At 41.9% G+C, this 14,525-nt stretch overlaps 1 protein-coding gene across 1 annotated transcript; it reads left to right on the plus strand.

The window, feature by feature from the left end:
- The first annotated feature begins 7,481 nt into the window (after positions 1-7,481).
- spry4 (sprouty homolog 4 (Drosophila)) lies at positions 7,482-14,292 on the plus strand. The gene is made up of 2 exons (XM_072374767.1): positions 7,482-7,727; positions 9,903-14,292. Exon 2 carries the CDS (start codon positions 9,954-9,956, stop codon positions 11,097-11,099), a length of 1,146 nt encoding a protein of 381 aa, XP_072230868.1. The 5' UTR covers positions 7,482-7,727; positions 9,903-9,953; the 3' UTR covers positions 11,100-14,292.
- Positions 14,293-14,525: the final 233 nt, after the last annotated feature.

The raw sequence follows: 14,525 nt of genomic DNA on the forward strand, positions 1-14,525 counted from the left end.
TGGAACTGATCCCTCTTTATGGCTCAGTTTCTTCAGTCCAGCGTTGAACTGGACCAAGTTGTTAAAACAGTCCAATAAAAAGTGGTTGCTGCACATATGGTCTTTTGCTAACTGTTGTTAGAGTCAGAATGACTCATTAAATGAGGAACTTTCAACTGTTTTTGGGGTTGATTTTCAATTGCTAGTGACTATAGACATCCAGATATATGCTCCCAAGAAGAAAAAAAGCCATAATATGTCCCCCTTGATACTAAATGACTGCTGGAATGCAACAAATGACTTTGAATAATATAAATGTATCACTGCTTAAAGGGAAACTCCGGTATTTTTAAACTTAGACCTTATTTCTGGCATGAAATACGTTCATCTGCTCACCGAGAAGAGTTTGGTGAAAGTCGGCGTCCTTCGGAAGATATTTAGATAACTTGAGATCCATATAACGAAGTGAACGGGGCTTAGACGATGCAGCCTCTAAATTAGGCATTATCTGTCTTTATTTCACCAATACTTTAAGAAGAATGCATGAATGAACGTGTACTATAGCTCTGTTAGCTCATAGCTGCTGTGTTGTTGTTATTGGCGGCTCTCGGGGGGCTTATAGAGGGCTTTCTACACACTCGTCTACTGGGATGACGTCATCAACGCCCGCTTGGTCCTTATTTTGACATTTTGTTAATGAAAGACTTGTTTCTGGCTGTCATTAAAGGGGAACTCCTGTATTTTTAAACCTAAACCTTATTTCTGGCATGAAATACGTGTACTGTAGCTCTGTTAGCTCATAGCTGCTGTTATGTGGCTACTTGCAGCTATAGGAGAGCTAACGGAGGGATTTCTACACAGGCACTCTACTGGGACCACTTCATCCACACGCCCCCCCTGCAGCACAGTTTATTTACTCCGTGCTCTGTGACAGTCGGCTAACTTCACACATAGTTTGCTACTGATAGTTTATTCTTGTGCAACATGGCAGGATATTTATCAGATTCAGGACGACAACTTTGAGTAAGATGGAAGTTCTTACCGGAGTGAATGAGCTTTTAATGAGACTTTGAATTAGTTGTCTTTTTTACTATTTACTTGCTTCAAGAAGTTCACAGGTGACAGATCAGCATCCCTGTAGCTGACATGGATTCAATTCAGTCTCACTTATAAACATTTTAGCAAGGAGGGGATACAAAATGGACATCAAGTCTGAGCTACCTGGTTGAAAATACCTGATCTAAATGTCAGGGATATTGAAACATGAGGATCAACAGCAAAATGAAGCCAGACTTAATTCATTTTCAAGCATTTTTCACATGTGAACACGTGAATCAACAAGTCATAGCTTATGCAAATCTTTAAGTTAAACTTTGACCAGATTTCTACTCAATGGCATTAAAGCTCTCAGCTGCTATTATCTTACACAAAATCTTCTTAACAGAGAGCAAGACTATTTGCTGGAACTTAGTGCTGAATGTAAGTCTCTTGCCCCAATAGACAAATAACACGTGATGCTGGGTGCTGCCAGCACACTGTACATTATGAAAAAACCCAGACCAGATGAATTCCTAGCAGCAGCAGCAGCTTCCCTTTGGATCACTGTTGGTATGGACAGAGTGCTGCTTGGGGATAGGAGACTTTTCAAACAGTGGGTGTAACCACAATATCTGGAGACACAAAACCATTTTCTCCTGCACAATGATGTGAAATTACTGATCAGGAGTTTCATGCAAAGCTTTCTGACTGGTGTGGAATTAAGAGCTGACCAGAGTGACGGAAAATAATAATATAAATAATACAAATGTAAACCCAAACCCAGACACACAGAGGATGCAGGTAGGTGAAGAACAAAAGGATAACTTTAATAGCTTATGAAATAAACAAACCATGATCACTGCAAAGCAGGTAAGCCAAAGATGACCAAAAGTCCACAAGACAAGAATTCAAAGCAACTGATGAAAGGGCAAAACAGAGAGCAACAAAACAGGAGCTAAGACTATGATCTTTTGTTTGACAAAAGGAACCAAGAATTTGAAGTACACAAAGAGCGGTGACGTAATCAGGTGCAGAGAGGAACAGAGCAGAGGTGTAATCAAAAGAACTCCAAAAAGAGGTCAAACAAACTCAGGGAGTGAAACTAACAAGAGTGCAAAAGATGACAAATAATACAGGAAATGAACCAAGAAACAGTAGTTTTGAGGAAAACCAAAACTTAACCTAACAAGGAGACAACAGAACATGACATTAAACCAAAAAAAAAAAACGAAGAGCACAGTTATAGCTAAATTAAATGTTTCTTACCTCGCGATCATTACCCTCTTAAATGCCATTCTTACAGTTCACATGCAGCTTCTCTCACAACCACCGCTCACATAGAGCTCTTAAAGCAAAGGTCATTCTGGCCTGTAAGAACAAATGTCACATGGGGTCCCATTTGGGAGGACGACAGTCTCACCTGCTACAGCAGCAGAAGAAAAACTTTCTCGTAAAACTAGATGTTAGCAGGTGTTAGTGGATTTTCTGACCAGTCTTCAAAATACTAGAGTTGTCACTCAAAATGATAAAAATGATTTAGAGATTAATTTGGAGGGAGAAAAACAAACTGTGATCCAGACCAGACTGAAGAAAAGTTGTCTCAGCAATACCAGTTCACAAGCCAGTACAGCTCATTTGGCCTCCGTGTTGTTCTACCTTTACGGGAATTTTTTGAGGTCTCTAATGGCTCTAAATGAATTAGGTCTAATGTATCCTATTATGGTGCAACAGGGGCAGGCCAAAGTCATCAAACTCTTTATTTTGATGGATGTGGACACACAGGCTCACACAACCACACATACGTACCCCCGCCCCGGCTTCCTACCTCTCTTACCACACACCTCTGCTGACTCCAAAGCACACAAACACACCCCCTCGACCAGGCGGGTAGAGAGGAAGGAAGTCAATATTTGAACAGTTGAGCTACCTGGCTTCATGGTCAAGATCTGCCTCTTACTGTAGGCAAACTATAGCTTTCTACAATGCAGCTCACAGCTTGCTTAGGTCCAGTAGTCTCGTAGGTTAATACATCATTATATTTGCAAATTCTGCTACCCTTGGCCCTGAGCCTTGCCTGCTGTTGAGATGAAAAATCCAACTATTACAATGACACTTTGAAAAACATGTGTACTGTTGATAGATGCTGTTGCTGTGTCTCCCAGTGCTTTTTGGTCTGACATACCATATCCGATTATGTAAAAGTGGAGCAAGCCTGCTCATATGCAACTCTTCTGGCACTCTCCTACATATTCTTTATTGTATACTGGCTTTTTATGCCATCTCTTACTTCATCTTCTGAATCGAGCCGTTTTTGCTCCTGTGTCTTTCAGGCACGTCCAGAGCGTCTGTGAAAGTCTGTCTGTGTTTTTCCTGTGTGCATCGAGTCACCATTGTTGGACTCCACCTGTGTTTTTCTTTGTTTCAGCCAACTCAACATGTTCTGTAGTGTTGGCATCTTGGCTGTCCGTGAAGAGTTCTCTCTGCCTGTTCAGAGTAGGGAGTGACTTTACGAGAAGGGGGGCAGCAGTGACGACGGAAAGCTGATGAAATTTGCCCAACAATTTCACAACAACATTTCCAAGTGGAGTAAAGAAGCTGGAGACAAACTGATAACCATGACACAAGAGAGCCCTGCTGTGACAAACACTAAACACATGCTGCAATCCTTTTTTATCATACGTATTCTAGTTTCCATGATCGTATAAGTTAGGTACTGCTACCCACCTCTTCAGGCATAGATTGTACGTCCTGAGCAGGATTTGTAAATTGTCTTTGCGCTGTTGTTGTCAAGTGTAATTTTGTTTGTTCAGACACTGGCAAAGCAAGAAGACCCAGCGGGGGGGCTTTTCATCTGCGCTGATTATTCATGTCAGTTTGATGTATGAAAGCAACAGATTAAACAACAAGAAGTTTCATATGAATTATGCTTATGGCCTGCTTACTGTGTGACTTAATGGTGGATTTTGTCTTCATATCAATTCTTTTTTATAAGAAAGCAGTTTGACTTTGCTCTGTCAAGAGCAGATAAAGCAGACATTAGCTGTAACAAGAGTAAATCAATATATGAAGAGACAATAAGCATGTAAGAGTACTAACAAACATCAGGTAGAGACGTGTATTTTGTAAAATCACAGATTAATGATATGTCGGGATCTAGGAGAGTAATTTATCTTCGCAGGACTTTTGCATTGACATCCTTTTGTAAATTTGACTAACAAACATTGTGCTCCACAGCTGGGCACAGCACCCTGACATGCAAACTCTGGTGTTGAGAGATGCAGGACAAGTCACCCCCACTGAAAGTACCAAAGAGCTTGAACTCACAGCTAGAAGGTATATATGCTGAGAGCCTCTTGGCAGCACAAATATTTTTGGCAAGCAGAAGAAACGTGCAAACTCAGCAATAGGATCGTTGATTGTTTTTTCTTGTGCTGGCAGGAGAAATCAAAGGATTATGTTCCACATCTTGTGCAAAAGCCATGTTAAAAACTCTGTAAAGGGCCATTCTGAATCTTATATATTCAAATCCAATGATTCAATATCGCATTTTAATGTAGGTTTTTGTGTCTCAGTTTAATTTAATGTCCATTAGGAAAGCTGTGGGCACAGACATGGTGACCTGGTGTGAAATGCACTTTGCAGGCATTCAAAATCCTCAGGCTGTGGCACGGCAAGAGTCCCACACAATTGTTAATTGGGTAGAAATGCGTATTGTGAAGTGTCAAAGGAGGAGGGATGCGGTGTAAATGATGGCTTACCTGCAACAGGAAGCTTTTGATGTAATGTGAGAGTACTCTGTAGGGTTATCACTTTAATTTACATTTAAGCTCTGGCACCTAATAGCACTCTGCTCACATGTACGGACACATGAATACATACCCACAGATTCAACCATTATCAGCTTTTTCCCCCACATTTTCCCACACGACTGCCGATCTAAGTGATTAACAAAAAGCTAACTGATACTGTAAAGTTAGACATCTGTGGTTTAAACTGTATCTAAACATTTAGAGGTGCAGATTAAAAGTTCAACTAGACATTGAGGTTTTAAAATACAATGTAAAAAAAAAAGTTTTGAAAACACTTTTAAATTGCAAACTATGAAAATGTTAAGTTTGCTCAATCAGAGGGGGAAACCAATTTGATTGTAGACACATCAAATTGCTTTAGAACCAGATGGGGCTGTCCATTAAAACCCCAAACTCACAGCAGTAGCCAACAGATGTGGCATGTGGAAAGGCTGGGAGGGAGGACTCAGGAGACAGAGCTGGGCCTTCCCTTCCGTGCATGTATGCCTGGATGATCACACTGTTGAGAAATCTACAATTCAACAAGTACTTCATGCACGTCGTGCCTGCAAGCCACACAGCTGCGGACAGAAATCTGCAAGTATCTGCAGTGTCTCTGTGCTTCTCCGCACATCTGTGTGTGCAAGAGAAAAAAAAATAAAGAGGCACATAGAAAAATGAGAAAAAGGCTTCTGCTTCCATTGTTTCATTTGAAACAGCTTTTCTAAGTTGCCCTACTGAAGATATTCCCACAGACAGAGTTGAGTCATTACATAAATGATTATTGGCAGTTGAACACAACCATAAGCTGTAAATAATGCTGGTAAATAAATAAATAAATAGGTAAGTTACCTTGGGTTAGATTTCACTTACAGACAAAGATGAGGCTACATTGGATGAATAAAAGCTCGAAGCAAGCATCCAGCCCACATCAGTGATTCTCATATATCTTTTTTCAAGTTTATAGTGTCAGCTGTTTTGAAGTGCTGAATAAGGTCAAGTCAGTTTTCTTCACACAGCTGAAAAACTGCAAATAATTTGCCACAAAGGTCTTTCAATAGCCCTGAGCATCACAACACAAGTCACAATTAACAAAAGCAACATCACGACAACATTTTGCAAAACTGGAAAAATAAATCTTTTAGGAATGTTTCTTTTCAGTGATTTCTGTGTTCAACTCAATGACAATAAAAAAAAACCATTACTTTTGTTCTCCGATGTGTTCTGAAATGCTTCATGCTGTTGAATATTGTGTTTTTCTTCAACTGCTCTTGTTTTAGTAGTTAGTAGTCATGGAAGTTGTTTCCTGGTGTTGTTGTTCTGTTCTTGGGAGGCTAAAAACTAATGACTCAGAAAGTACCCAATTTTAAGTAGAGTGAATGAACTAAAGCTGCCACTTCAAGGTTTTTCCTGACATGACCAGTCAGTGCATCCAAACACAAATTCACGACTTTTTTTCATTTCTGCACTTCATTCCGTTTGTCTCTGGCTTATTTTAAAACAATCATCCCAATTTGGAGGTGTCCTGGTTGCCATGGTAATGAGTGCAAACGGATAATGGGGCAACTATTAACCTTTGACTGGTTAAAAGCCCCAAGCTGAGGGGGGGAGGGGGCGGGGGTTTGTAGGGACACTCACATACACACACACACACACACTAGGATGTCAGGGAGAAAGGAAATTCACACTCATTTCCTCCGTGTGGTTTCGGGACAAATCAACAACATCCTGTCCTTTTGTGAATCCTGCCTGCCCTCATGCTGGTTTGCGTTTCCGAGTGGGCCTTATAACCCCCCTCCCACACACACACACCCCTCCCCTTTCACACTACCACAGAAGCTGTACCCATACCTCGCGTTGTTGCAGAGGAAGGGCACGTCCTTGCTCGCAATAAATGGCTTTAGATAGAACAGAAACACGAGGGGAGCGGCTATTATTTAGCCTAATCCAGTTGAGCCATGTGACCTCTGGCATCTTAACATCCTTGTCGAAAATACAGGGATTAAAATGAATAATAACCTTCAAATGTCCACTATTGTGTAATTAATATATGGGCTGACATAAAGCCTGTTATCTTTCACGCTCCTTGGATTATCTGGGGATGTAGTCTTTGTTTCCTAAAATATAACTGACTGCATCATATATTCATCAGACATTTTATCTAAATTTCTGATTATCAGATATCTTATTACAGATTTAGCCCACTCACATCTCACTTTGTGTAGTCTGTTACATAACACACTGACATGAAGCAGCGGATTTATATCAATAAATCAGACGGTTAAAATAATGCCTGAGTCGATCAGCCGAGTTTTTGTGTGAATCAGGCCTGACATTGCCCTTGTGACCAAAAGAAAAAGCCCCCACCTTCTCGTTTCCTCGCCCACCTCTTCTCTCTTTCTCTCTCTCTCTCTCTGTCACACGCACACACACACACATACACGCCTCATTCGCCATTTCTTCCCATTCATAAAAATCTGGGCATCGCGCCTGCGCAATGCTATTCGGAGTCTTCCCCATTCATAAAAATGTAACCTCCGCATTTCAGCCCTCCCGAGTCGCTCTTCCCTCCCATTCACAAAAAAAAGGAGGAAAAAAAGGCTGAGGCATCTGCGCAGTGCCGTCCCCTTCCTTTCCTCTACCCTCCCATTCATAAAAACTCACTTCCCTCCCCCTCGGTGGTTGCAACATCATATCCACAGCTCTGCGTCCTCAACCGCAGTCTTCTTTTATGCACCAGCGAGTGGAGTTTAGTGTTGGAGACCCACTCGCTTTTCGCTTACCCTGTTTATAAAATCCTCTAACGTTTGGACTTGACTTTACTCACCATCTGTGGAGCTACTCACTCTCTTGGTCTGGACTATAGCCTGCGCGCAAACGTCGTGCGCAACGAAGAGATGAGAATTGTACCCTAAAACCACAGTAAGTGATCTCTGCTGGTGTTTAATCCACGTTACATGTTTAGCACTCGCGAGCGTGTGACTGCACACAGCGCCTGTTCAGTCCCGGTACAGCCCGCACTTGACAATTCCCCTCAATCCGCCAGATCGCACGGACGAGGAAAGCTCTTGCACACTGTATTTTGCAACAAGCTGTTTCCCTGAGTCGTGTTTGCATTTTAAGGTCAATATTTAACTAATGATGTTGAACCAAAAGCGAGATTGAGGCACAGAGAAGACAGACGATGTCGTGCTGCTCGACACGCTGCTTTTGGGGGGCAGCAGACACGCACTTCACCGTCTACAGCTTCGTGATTTGTGACGTCTTTTAGAGAGTGTGTCACGATAAAAAAAAAGGCAGCGGTTCAGACCAACATTTCACCCTCCGCGTAAACCCCGCAACATGTCTGGTTTCGGGCGGTTCAGCTGCGTGTGTCCTTTTTGCTCTGCAGAGATCCGCTGGCTGGAACATCACGTCACTTGTGTCAGGTGTTTTTGTAATTACCTTTCTTCGTTTTATAGGCTAGCCTACCCTCCAACAGAACTTAACTTTTACAAAAATGTAAGAAAAAAACCTCTAATGTGCTTCTTTTTTAAAAAAAGAATTGAAATGAACATTGTCAACATGCGCACCAAACTGCCACCGATTGAAATATAAATAAAAGATAATCAATAAAAGAATAAAGTACCTCACAGCTGACTGATGGCGCACATTGTTTTGTTTTCTGCACCATGGCCATACTTTCGTTTCACAGATAATACTGGTATAAGGCATTAAATACGTTGTTACAGTGCCTATATAAACAGGCTATTTGAGTATGCCGAGCGGCCGCCTCCGGTTTTTATGACTCAGTCCATTCACATATTCAAGGGAGGGACACACACGCACACACTTATGCACACGTACACACGCACTTGCACTCGCATAGTTCCGGCTTGAAGCTCATAATGGTCTAGATTTGATGATCGCGAGCGCCTGTGTCGGTGCCAGCGATGTCGCAACAGGTTTCTCAACTAGGCTTTTGAAAATCTGAGTAAAGAGGGCTAATAGGAGAAAACGACATCGAATAATGACCCGTTTTCTAATGGAAATAGGTCAATAGCTTGCAGGTGAATGTGCCTGATGATCCACGTCACAAACCGTTTTTTTTTTATCAGGGTTGCCAGACTTAGACAAATCAAAATCATAATGGTCTTTTGTGGTCTGAATAAACAAGGCTTTGCAGGGTAGCCTTTATGCTATAATCATCACAGAGAGGCCGGTTAGTGGACGTTTCGTTTGCACTTGCGCTATATGCCCTTCGATCATCCTTTTGTTATCTGTAAAGTGGGTCTGCAGACAGTGAAGAAGAAATGGATTAAACCAGTTTCACTGAGTTCTCAAGATAACTGGAGCGCACTGATTCATGCTTGCAACACCGAGTGCAGCCAGCAGTTCTCATTCACAAAAACCTGCACTTCATAAAATCGGTCCCATTCACAAATTCCGAGTCGGGTTTGTTTCTCCGATTTAGATAAGTGTAGGACATTATAGGTTAAATTATACGTGTTTTAATGTTTTAGGATTCTATTCTAGGACTCGATTTATTCTATGTCTTGCCTGCATTTTCCTTTTTCTGGCAACCTTCTCGTGTCTTTGCTCTGCTTTGTTAAGCATCTTTGAGTCTTTTGCATGCAAGCCCTGCTCTGTGGTGCTCCCTGCTCTTTGGAGGGGAGGCATGAGAGCCCAACTTCTATTGTTCTAATGTCAAAGTTAGAATGAAGGAGGTTTAAGCTGAATACCCTGTTCCTGCTTAGTATAAAAATCACCAGCATGCAAAAGCTCTGAATTCAAATAACTGTATAGATAGATCTGATCAAGATAAAGATTTATTTTTTTGAGATAATAAAATGTGTCCTATGTAAAGATTTAATTATTGTCTGGGGTTTTTGGATAGGCATTAGGCAATATATCCCACCTTTATAGAAAAGTCTCAAGTGTGAGATGGGAGTTTGTTTTGTATTTAAAATAGTGAGCAGTGGATTCAAACAGAATGCTGGGAAGTTTAACTGGATGGTTTGAATATTTGTGGTTTAAGATAAGACCAGAATGAAAATGCAGTGCACAACAGATGCAATGTAGCCAGTCCTAACTGTCTCACATGTATATGTCTTTCAGTACTGCTAGATGCTGCTTTAAAGTGAAAACGTGCAAGGCACCAGCCGACACATGGAGTCCAGGGTTCCCCACCACATCCCCGGAGTATCGTCCTCCCTCATATCTCCACCCCTATTGGACAGTCGAGTGCCCTACGGTCGTCTTCAACACCCTCTTACCATTTACCCCATTGACCAGATAAAGTCATCGCACATGGAGAATGACTACATCGACAGCCCAGCCGTTGTGTCTCAGCAGCCTCCAAGCCAGAAGTCTGCAAACCGAAGAATAACCTGGCTTGGTCAGAATCAGGAGGCCTTCCTTGGGGCAAACCACAACCATCATCACAATCACCAACATCAGCCCCACCAGCAGGGCAGGTGTGAACCCCAGCATCACCAGGACACCACCACCCACCCGTGGATTTCCTTCAGCGGAAGACCCAGCTCTATCAGCAGCAGCAGCAGTACCTCGTCTGATCAGAGGTTGCTGGACCATGCTGCACCCACACCAACAGTGGACCATCACCCAAACTTGCACCCTCACCATGGCTCCATCAATACAATCACAACCCGAACTCCAGGCTGTTTCACTTCCCCTGAGTCTAAAGTCCTCGGCTCCTCTTCCTCTGCTTCCTCCTGCTCCTCTTCCTCTAAATCGCTGGACCTCAAGTCTTCAAAGATTCCAGCAGGAAGTGTGTGCTCCAATGGAGGTCAGCAAGGGTTGGCACTAATACCTTCCTCCCCAACCGAGAAGAAGCACCTCCTTCTCTGCGAGCACTGCGGGAAGTGTCGATGCACTGAGTGTACGCTCCCCCGAACCTTACCCTCTTGCTGGGTTTGCAACCAGGAGTGCCTGTGCTCTGCTCAGAGCCTGGTGGACACAGCCACCTGCATGTGCCTGGTCAAAGGGATCTTCTACCACTGCACCGAGGATGAGGACGACGAGGGTTCCTGTGCTGACAAGCCCTGCTCATGCTCCCAGGCCAACTGCTGCGCACGCTGGTCTTTCATGGCTGCCGTCTCTCTTGTCCTACCCTGCCTGGTCTGCTATCTACCAGCCATGGGTCTGGCCAAACTGGGACAGAAGTGTTATGACAATGTTAGTAGACCTGGCTGCCGCTGCAAGAACTCACAGGGTGGCGTGAGTGTCCCTGGGGGTACAAACGGAAGCATGGAAGGAAAAGTTGGGACAGAAAAGCAGCAGCAGGGTTCATGATAATGGACTAGACTGTCTAGCAGTGGCCTTGGTAGAAAATGGACAAGACCACATAGTACTTGCTCACTTATATGGACAGGACAATCCAACACCAACCCATTAAACTACCCCATTAATCTGCTGGAAGATGATAGATGTAAAACAAAGGTACTTAAATGGCTTCTTGACCTATGTTTGATAGTGTGGATGTCAGAACGGCCCATCTAAAAAAGATGGCTAGTAGGAACATTTAACGGGTTCTCTGAAGTGGTTTTATTTTTATGTTTTGTAAGAATGATACAAGAAGAAGAGACTAGATTGTGGGACTGATGTTTCTGCTGTGCAAAAATGGCTGAAGGCACAAAGTCATTGTACCTCTCTGCTGCTCAATATTTCTCAGCTAATTTTGTAATGCTAACTAACCAGAAGCTGGTTGCTGATCCTCAGCTCACTTAAAAATGATTGATGCAGTTAAATCGCTATTCATCCCCACCCACTTCCAAAAAGCACAGCCCAGTGTCAAACATGAAAACAAGAAATTCTCTACAGAATACTGTGGCTTTACGATAGGCCATTGCAAAAGACCGCTTACTCTCTCAATATAACGATGATCACCATCTTCTATTGTCAACATTTTTCCTCTCACGCCTTAAAGAGGCTAGCTTGCTAACACTTTATCTCTAGGTTTTTATCTCCATGGAGGAGCTGTAAAAACAAACCGTTTTAGACTTTAAAATGATAGTAATTTCCCATAATTCTCACTCAGTATTGTGCGTAAGCAGTTGTGCTGCAAGTGAGGGATAATCACTTTACAGTGTGTTTTCTATTTTTGGCTAGTGAAGCTTAGACATTCTGAAATTCTCTGAATGCTGTTCACCGATCACCTCAGATGTAATGCATGTCACGATCTGCATGCTCTAGTCTAATGGTTACCCACCATACTAGAAGTGGATTTGTGGTAGAGAAATGTGTAAAAAAGAAAAAAAAGTACACCCAATTTTCTCAGGGACTGTTACAGTAATCTTCTCTAGAACTTGGCCTACTGCATGTTGATTTCTAAACTGCCTAAGAGCCTGGTCTACTTCCTCTTTGCACAAAAAGGCAAAGAAACATTTCGGGGCAAAAAAGGCAATAGTGAATAATTTAAGGCAAGTAAGCCAAGTGAGAGACAAATGGGCCAGAAAATAACATTTCCGGAGGAGAGGATGCGGGTGATTTAGAGTGAAGAGAGGGAGGGAAGGCTTAGCAAAGTTGCTGTTGTATGTGTATCCAGTCAGTCTTTGTCAAACTCAAACCTGCCACTTGCACAACCTTTTAGGACCCCCTTAAAGGATGTACTAAAGCACAGTATTAAACACCTCAGCTATTTCACAACACGTTGGACTATACCACATTTATTCCAAACAACTACCCCCCACCCCCCACCCCTTTACTCACACATCAGTGTCTTCATGAAATTCAAATCAGTATGCTTCATAGCTGCATAAGTCAGATAGTTTCTCTTTTATTCGTAAAGTCTATTTTTGTGGCTTGCATGACGTTCTTAGGACTTTGCCAAAGGAAGCTATTATACAGTAGCATGTTTTCACAGTCTGGGTGATTGCAGTTGTTATTCACTCTTGCCAAATGGAGTTGACGGCAGTTGGTCGTTAAAGGCATGCTGCCCTTTAATACAGATGGCTGTTTCTTTCTGACATAAAGGCATATTGTTTTTGCTCCATAAAACAAGCCTTTCTGTCAAGCCCTGATCTTCCTTTGGGATACCTAACTTTGCTCATTCTTGTATATGTCATGTTGCACAAAGCTGATATCACACAGGAAAAAGAGGAAAGAGGGAAAAATGAAACATGGTCCGTAGTAATGAATGTATGAGGCAATATTTTAAAAACCTAGCAATTCAGTCTGAGAGAAAGGTGCCAAAACTGAGATCGTATGTGTGACTGCACATAGGCCTAGCAGGTGTAGGTGGGCAGCAAAAATCACAAATGTTTTGACAATATATTTAGTAATAGAGCTATGCAGGTGAAATGTTATTTGCTGTAAATAGTTTCACAACATTTGTGTTCTTTAGAAGAGACTTTTAAATGTCCTTGAAAGATTGCATGGTACATTATAACTACAATTCAGTACAAAGTATATAGAGAATATATTAGATATATATTTTGATGGTAAGACTAAAATGTTTTGGAGGTTGCAAGGAAAAGAAAGGTTGGTGAAAGGAGGGTGCTAGAAACAAAAATGACAGGTTTTTCTATCACTCGCACTTGATTTAGAAAAGTGTGCCCGGCAATAAAAAAAAAAAGTGAAAAAGTGAAAAAAAATCTCTTGCTGTTTATGCTAACCATGGCTCATTAGCAGTCGAGAGGCTAAGCTAATTCCCTTACTGAGTCCTGAAGACTGTGGACTCATTGAATCCACACAGGGAACACAGTCTAACCCTATCAGCCCATTTCCTGCCTTTCCTGCTCAGTGTCACAGCTTCTTTTCTCCTTCTTGCTTTTCTTCCTTCTTCGCCTCCCTCCTTCTTCCCTGAGAAATAGCCCAGCAAACACCCCTGGCCTGCCTTGATTGACAAACACAGCTGCTGTGCATAAACTTGTCATACCACAGAGAGAGACATGTCTGACCGTATTTCTCCCTCTTTCTTCCGATTTTCTTTCCCCTCTCATCTTTGTTTTTCTCTAGGGTTGTGTTCAGTGCCATCTTTATCACCTGTGGACCTTTTTCTTTTCAACAGTTGCTGCCTTTATTTTCAGTCACTGAAAAAGTGATGCTCCTCACATTAGCTTTATACTTCTCACATGTGCTCGCCAGCCTGTTCTAGGTGTGGACTAATCTCCAACAACAACTCAAATATGAAAACTTTCTTTTCTTTTCTTTTTTCACTGTAGTGCTGTGACTTTCGCACGCCAATACCCCACAGATTTAAAACAATTCTTTTTTACCCGAACAAGAGGAAGAGTCTCATACAGTTGCTACTCCATTCCTTTATACCTTTGCAATGTCATTGTTGGGGATTAAAAAACGAGATCTGTGCTTTTTTTTTGTTTAGATCTCATATAAAATCTCATATAAAGGTTCCCTTTATAGATATATTTATTTTGAAGTTCTATTTTATATAGTATTTATTTAGATGCCAACTTTTTGTTTGTGAAGAAAGCTTATGTCGAAATGGAATGTACATTGACAATGGAAATATATATTGTTAAATATACTGGGCTGATGTGTCGTTACTTTTGTGTGTAGTTTCCAACCACATAACAAACACGCATACACACCATACCTTAAGATTCACAATGCAACATTCCAAAAAAACACAGTTTTAATCTGAAGATACTACTTTTTCTACTGTTTCAATTTCTTATTAATCCAAGTAACCAAAATGGAGCATCTAAGCGGAACATTTCTGAACAGAAACTAGGTATTATGCTCCTTTTGACTTCAGCT

Source organism: Leuresthes tenuis, unplaced genomic scaffold (assembly GCF_036924035.1).
Source record: "Leuresthes tenuis unplaced genomic scaffold, fLeuTen1.0.hap1 SCAF_21, whole genome shotgun sequence".
NCBI lineage: Eukaryota > Metazoa > Chordata > Actinopteri > Atheriniformes > Atherinopsidae > Leuresthes > Leuresthes tenuis.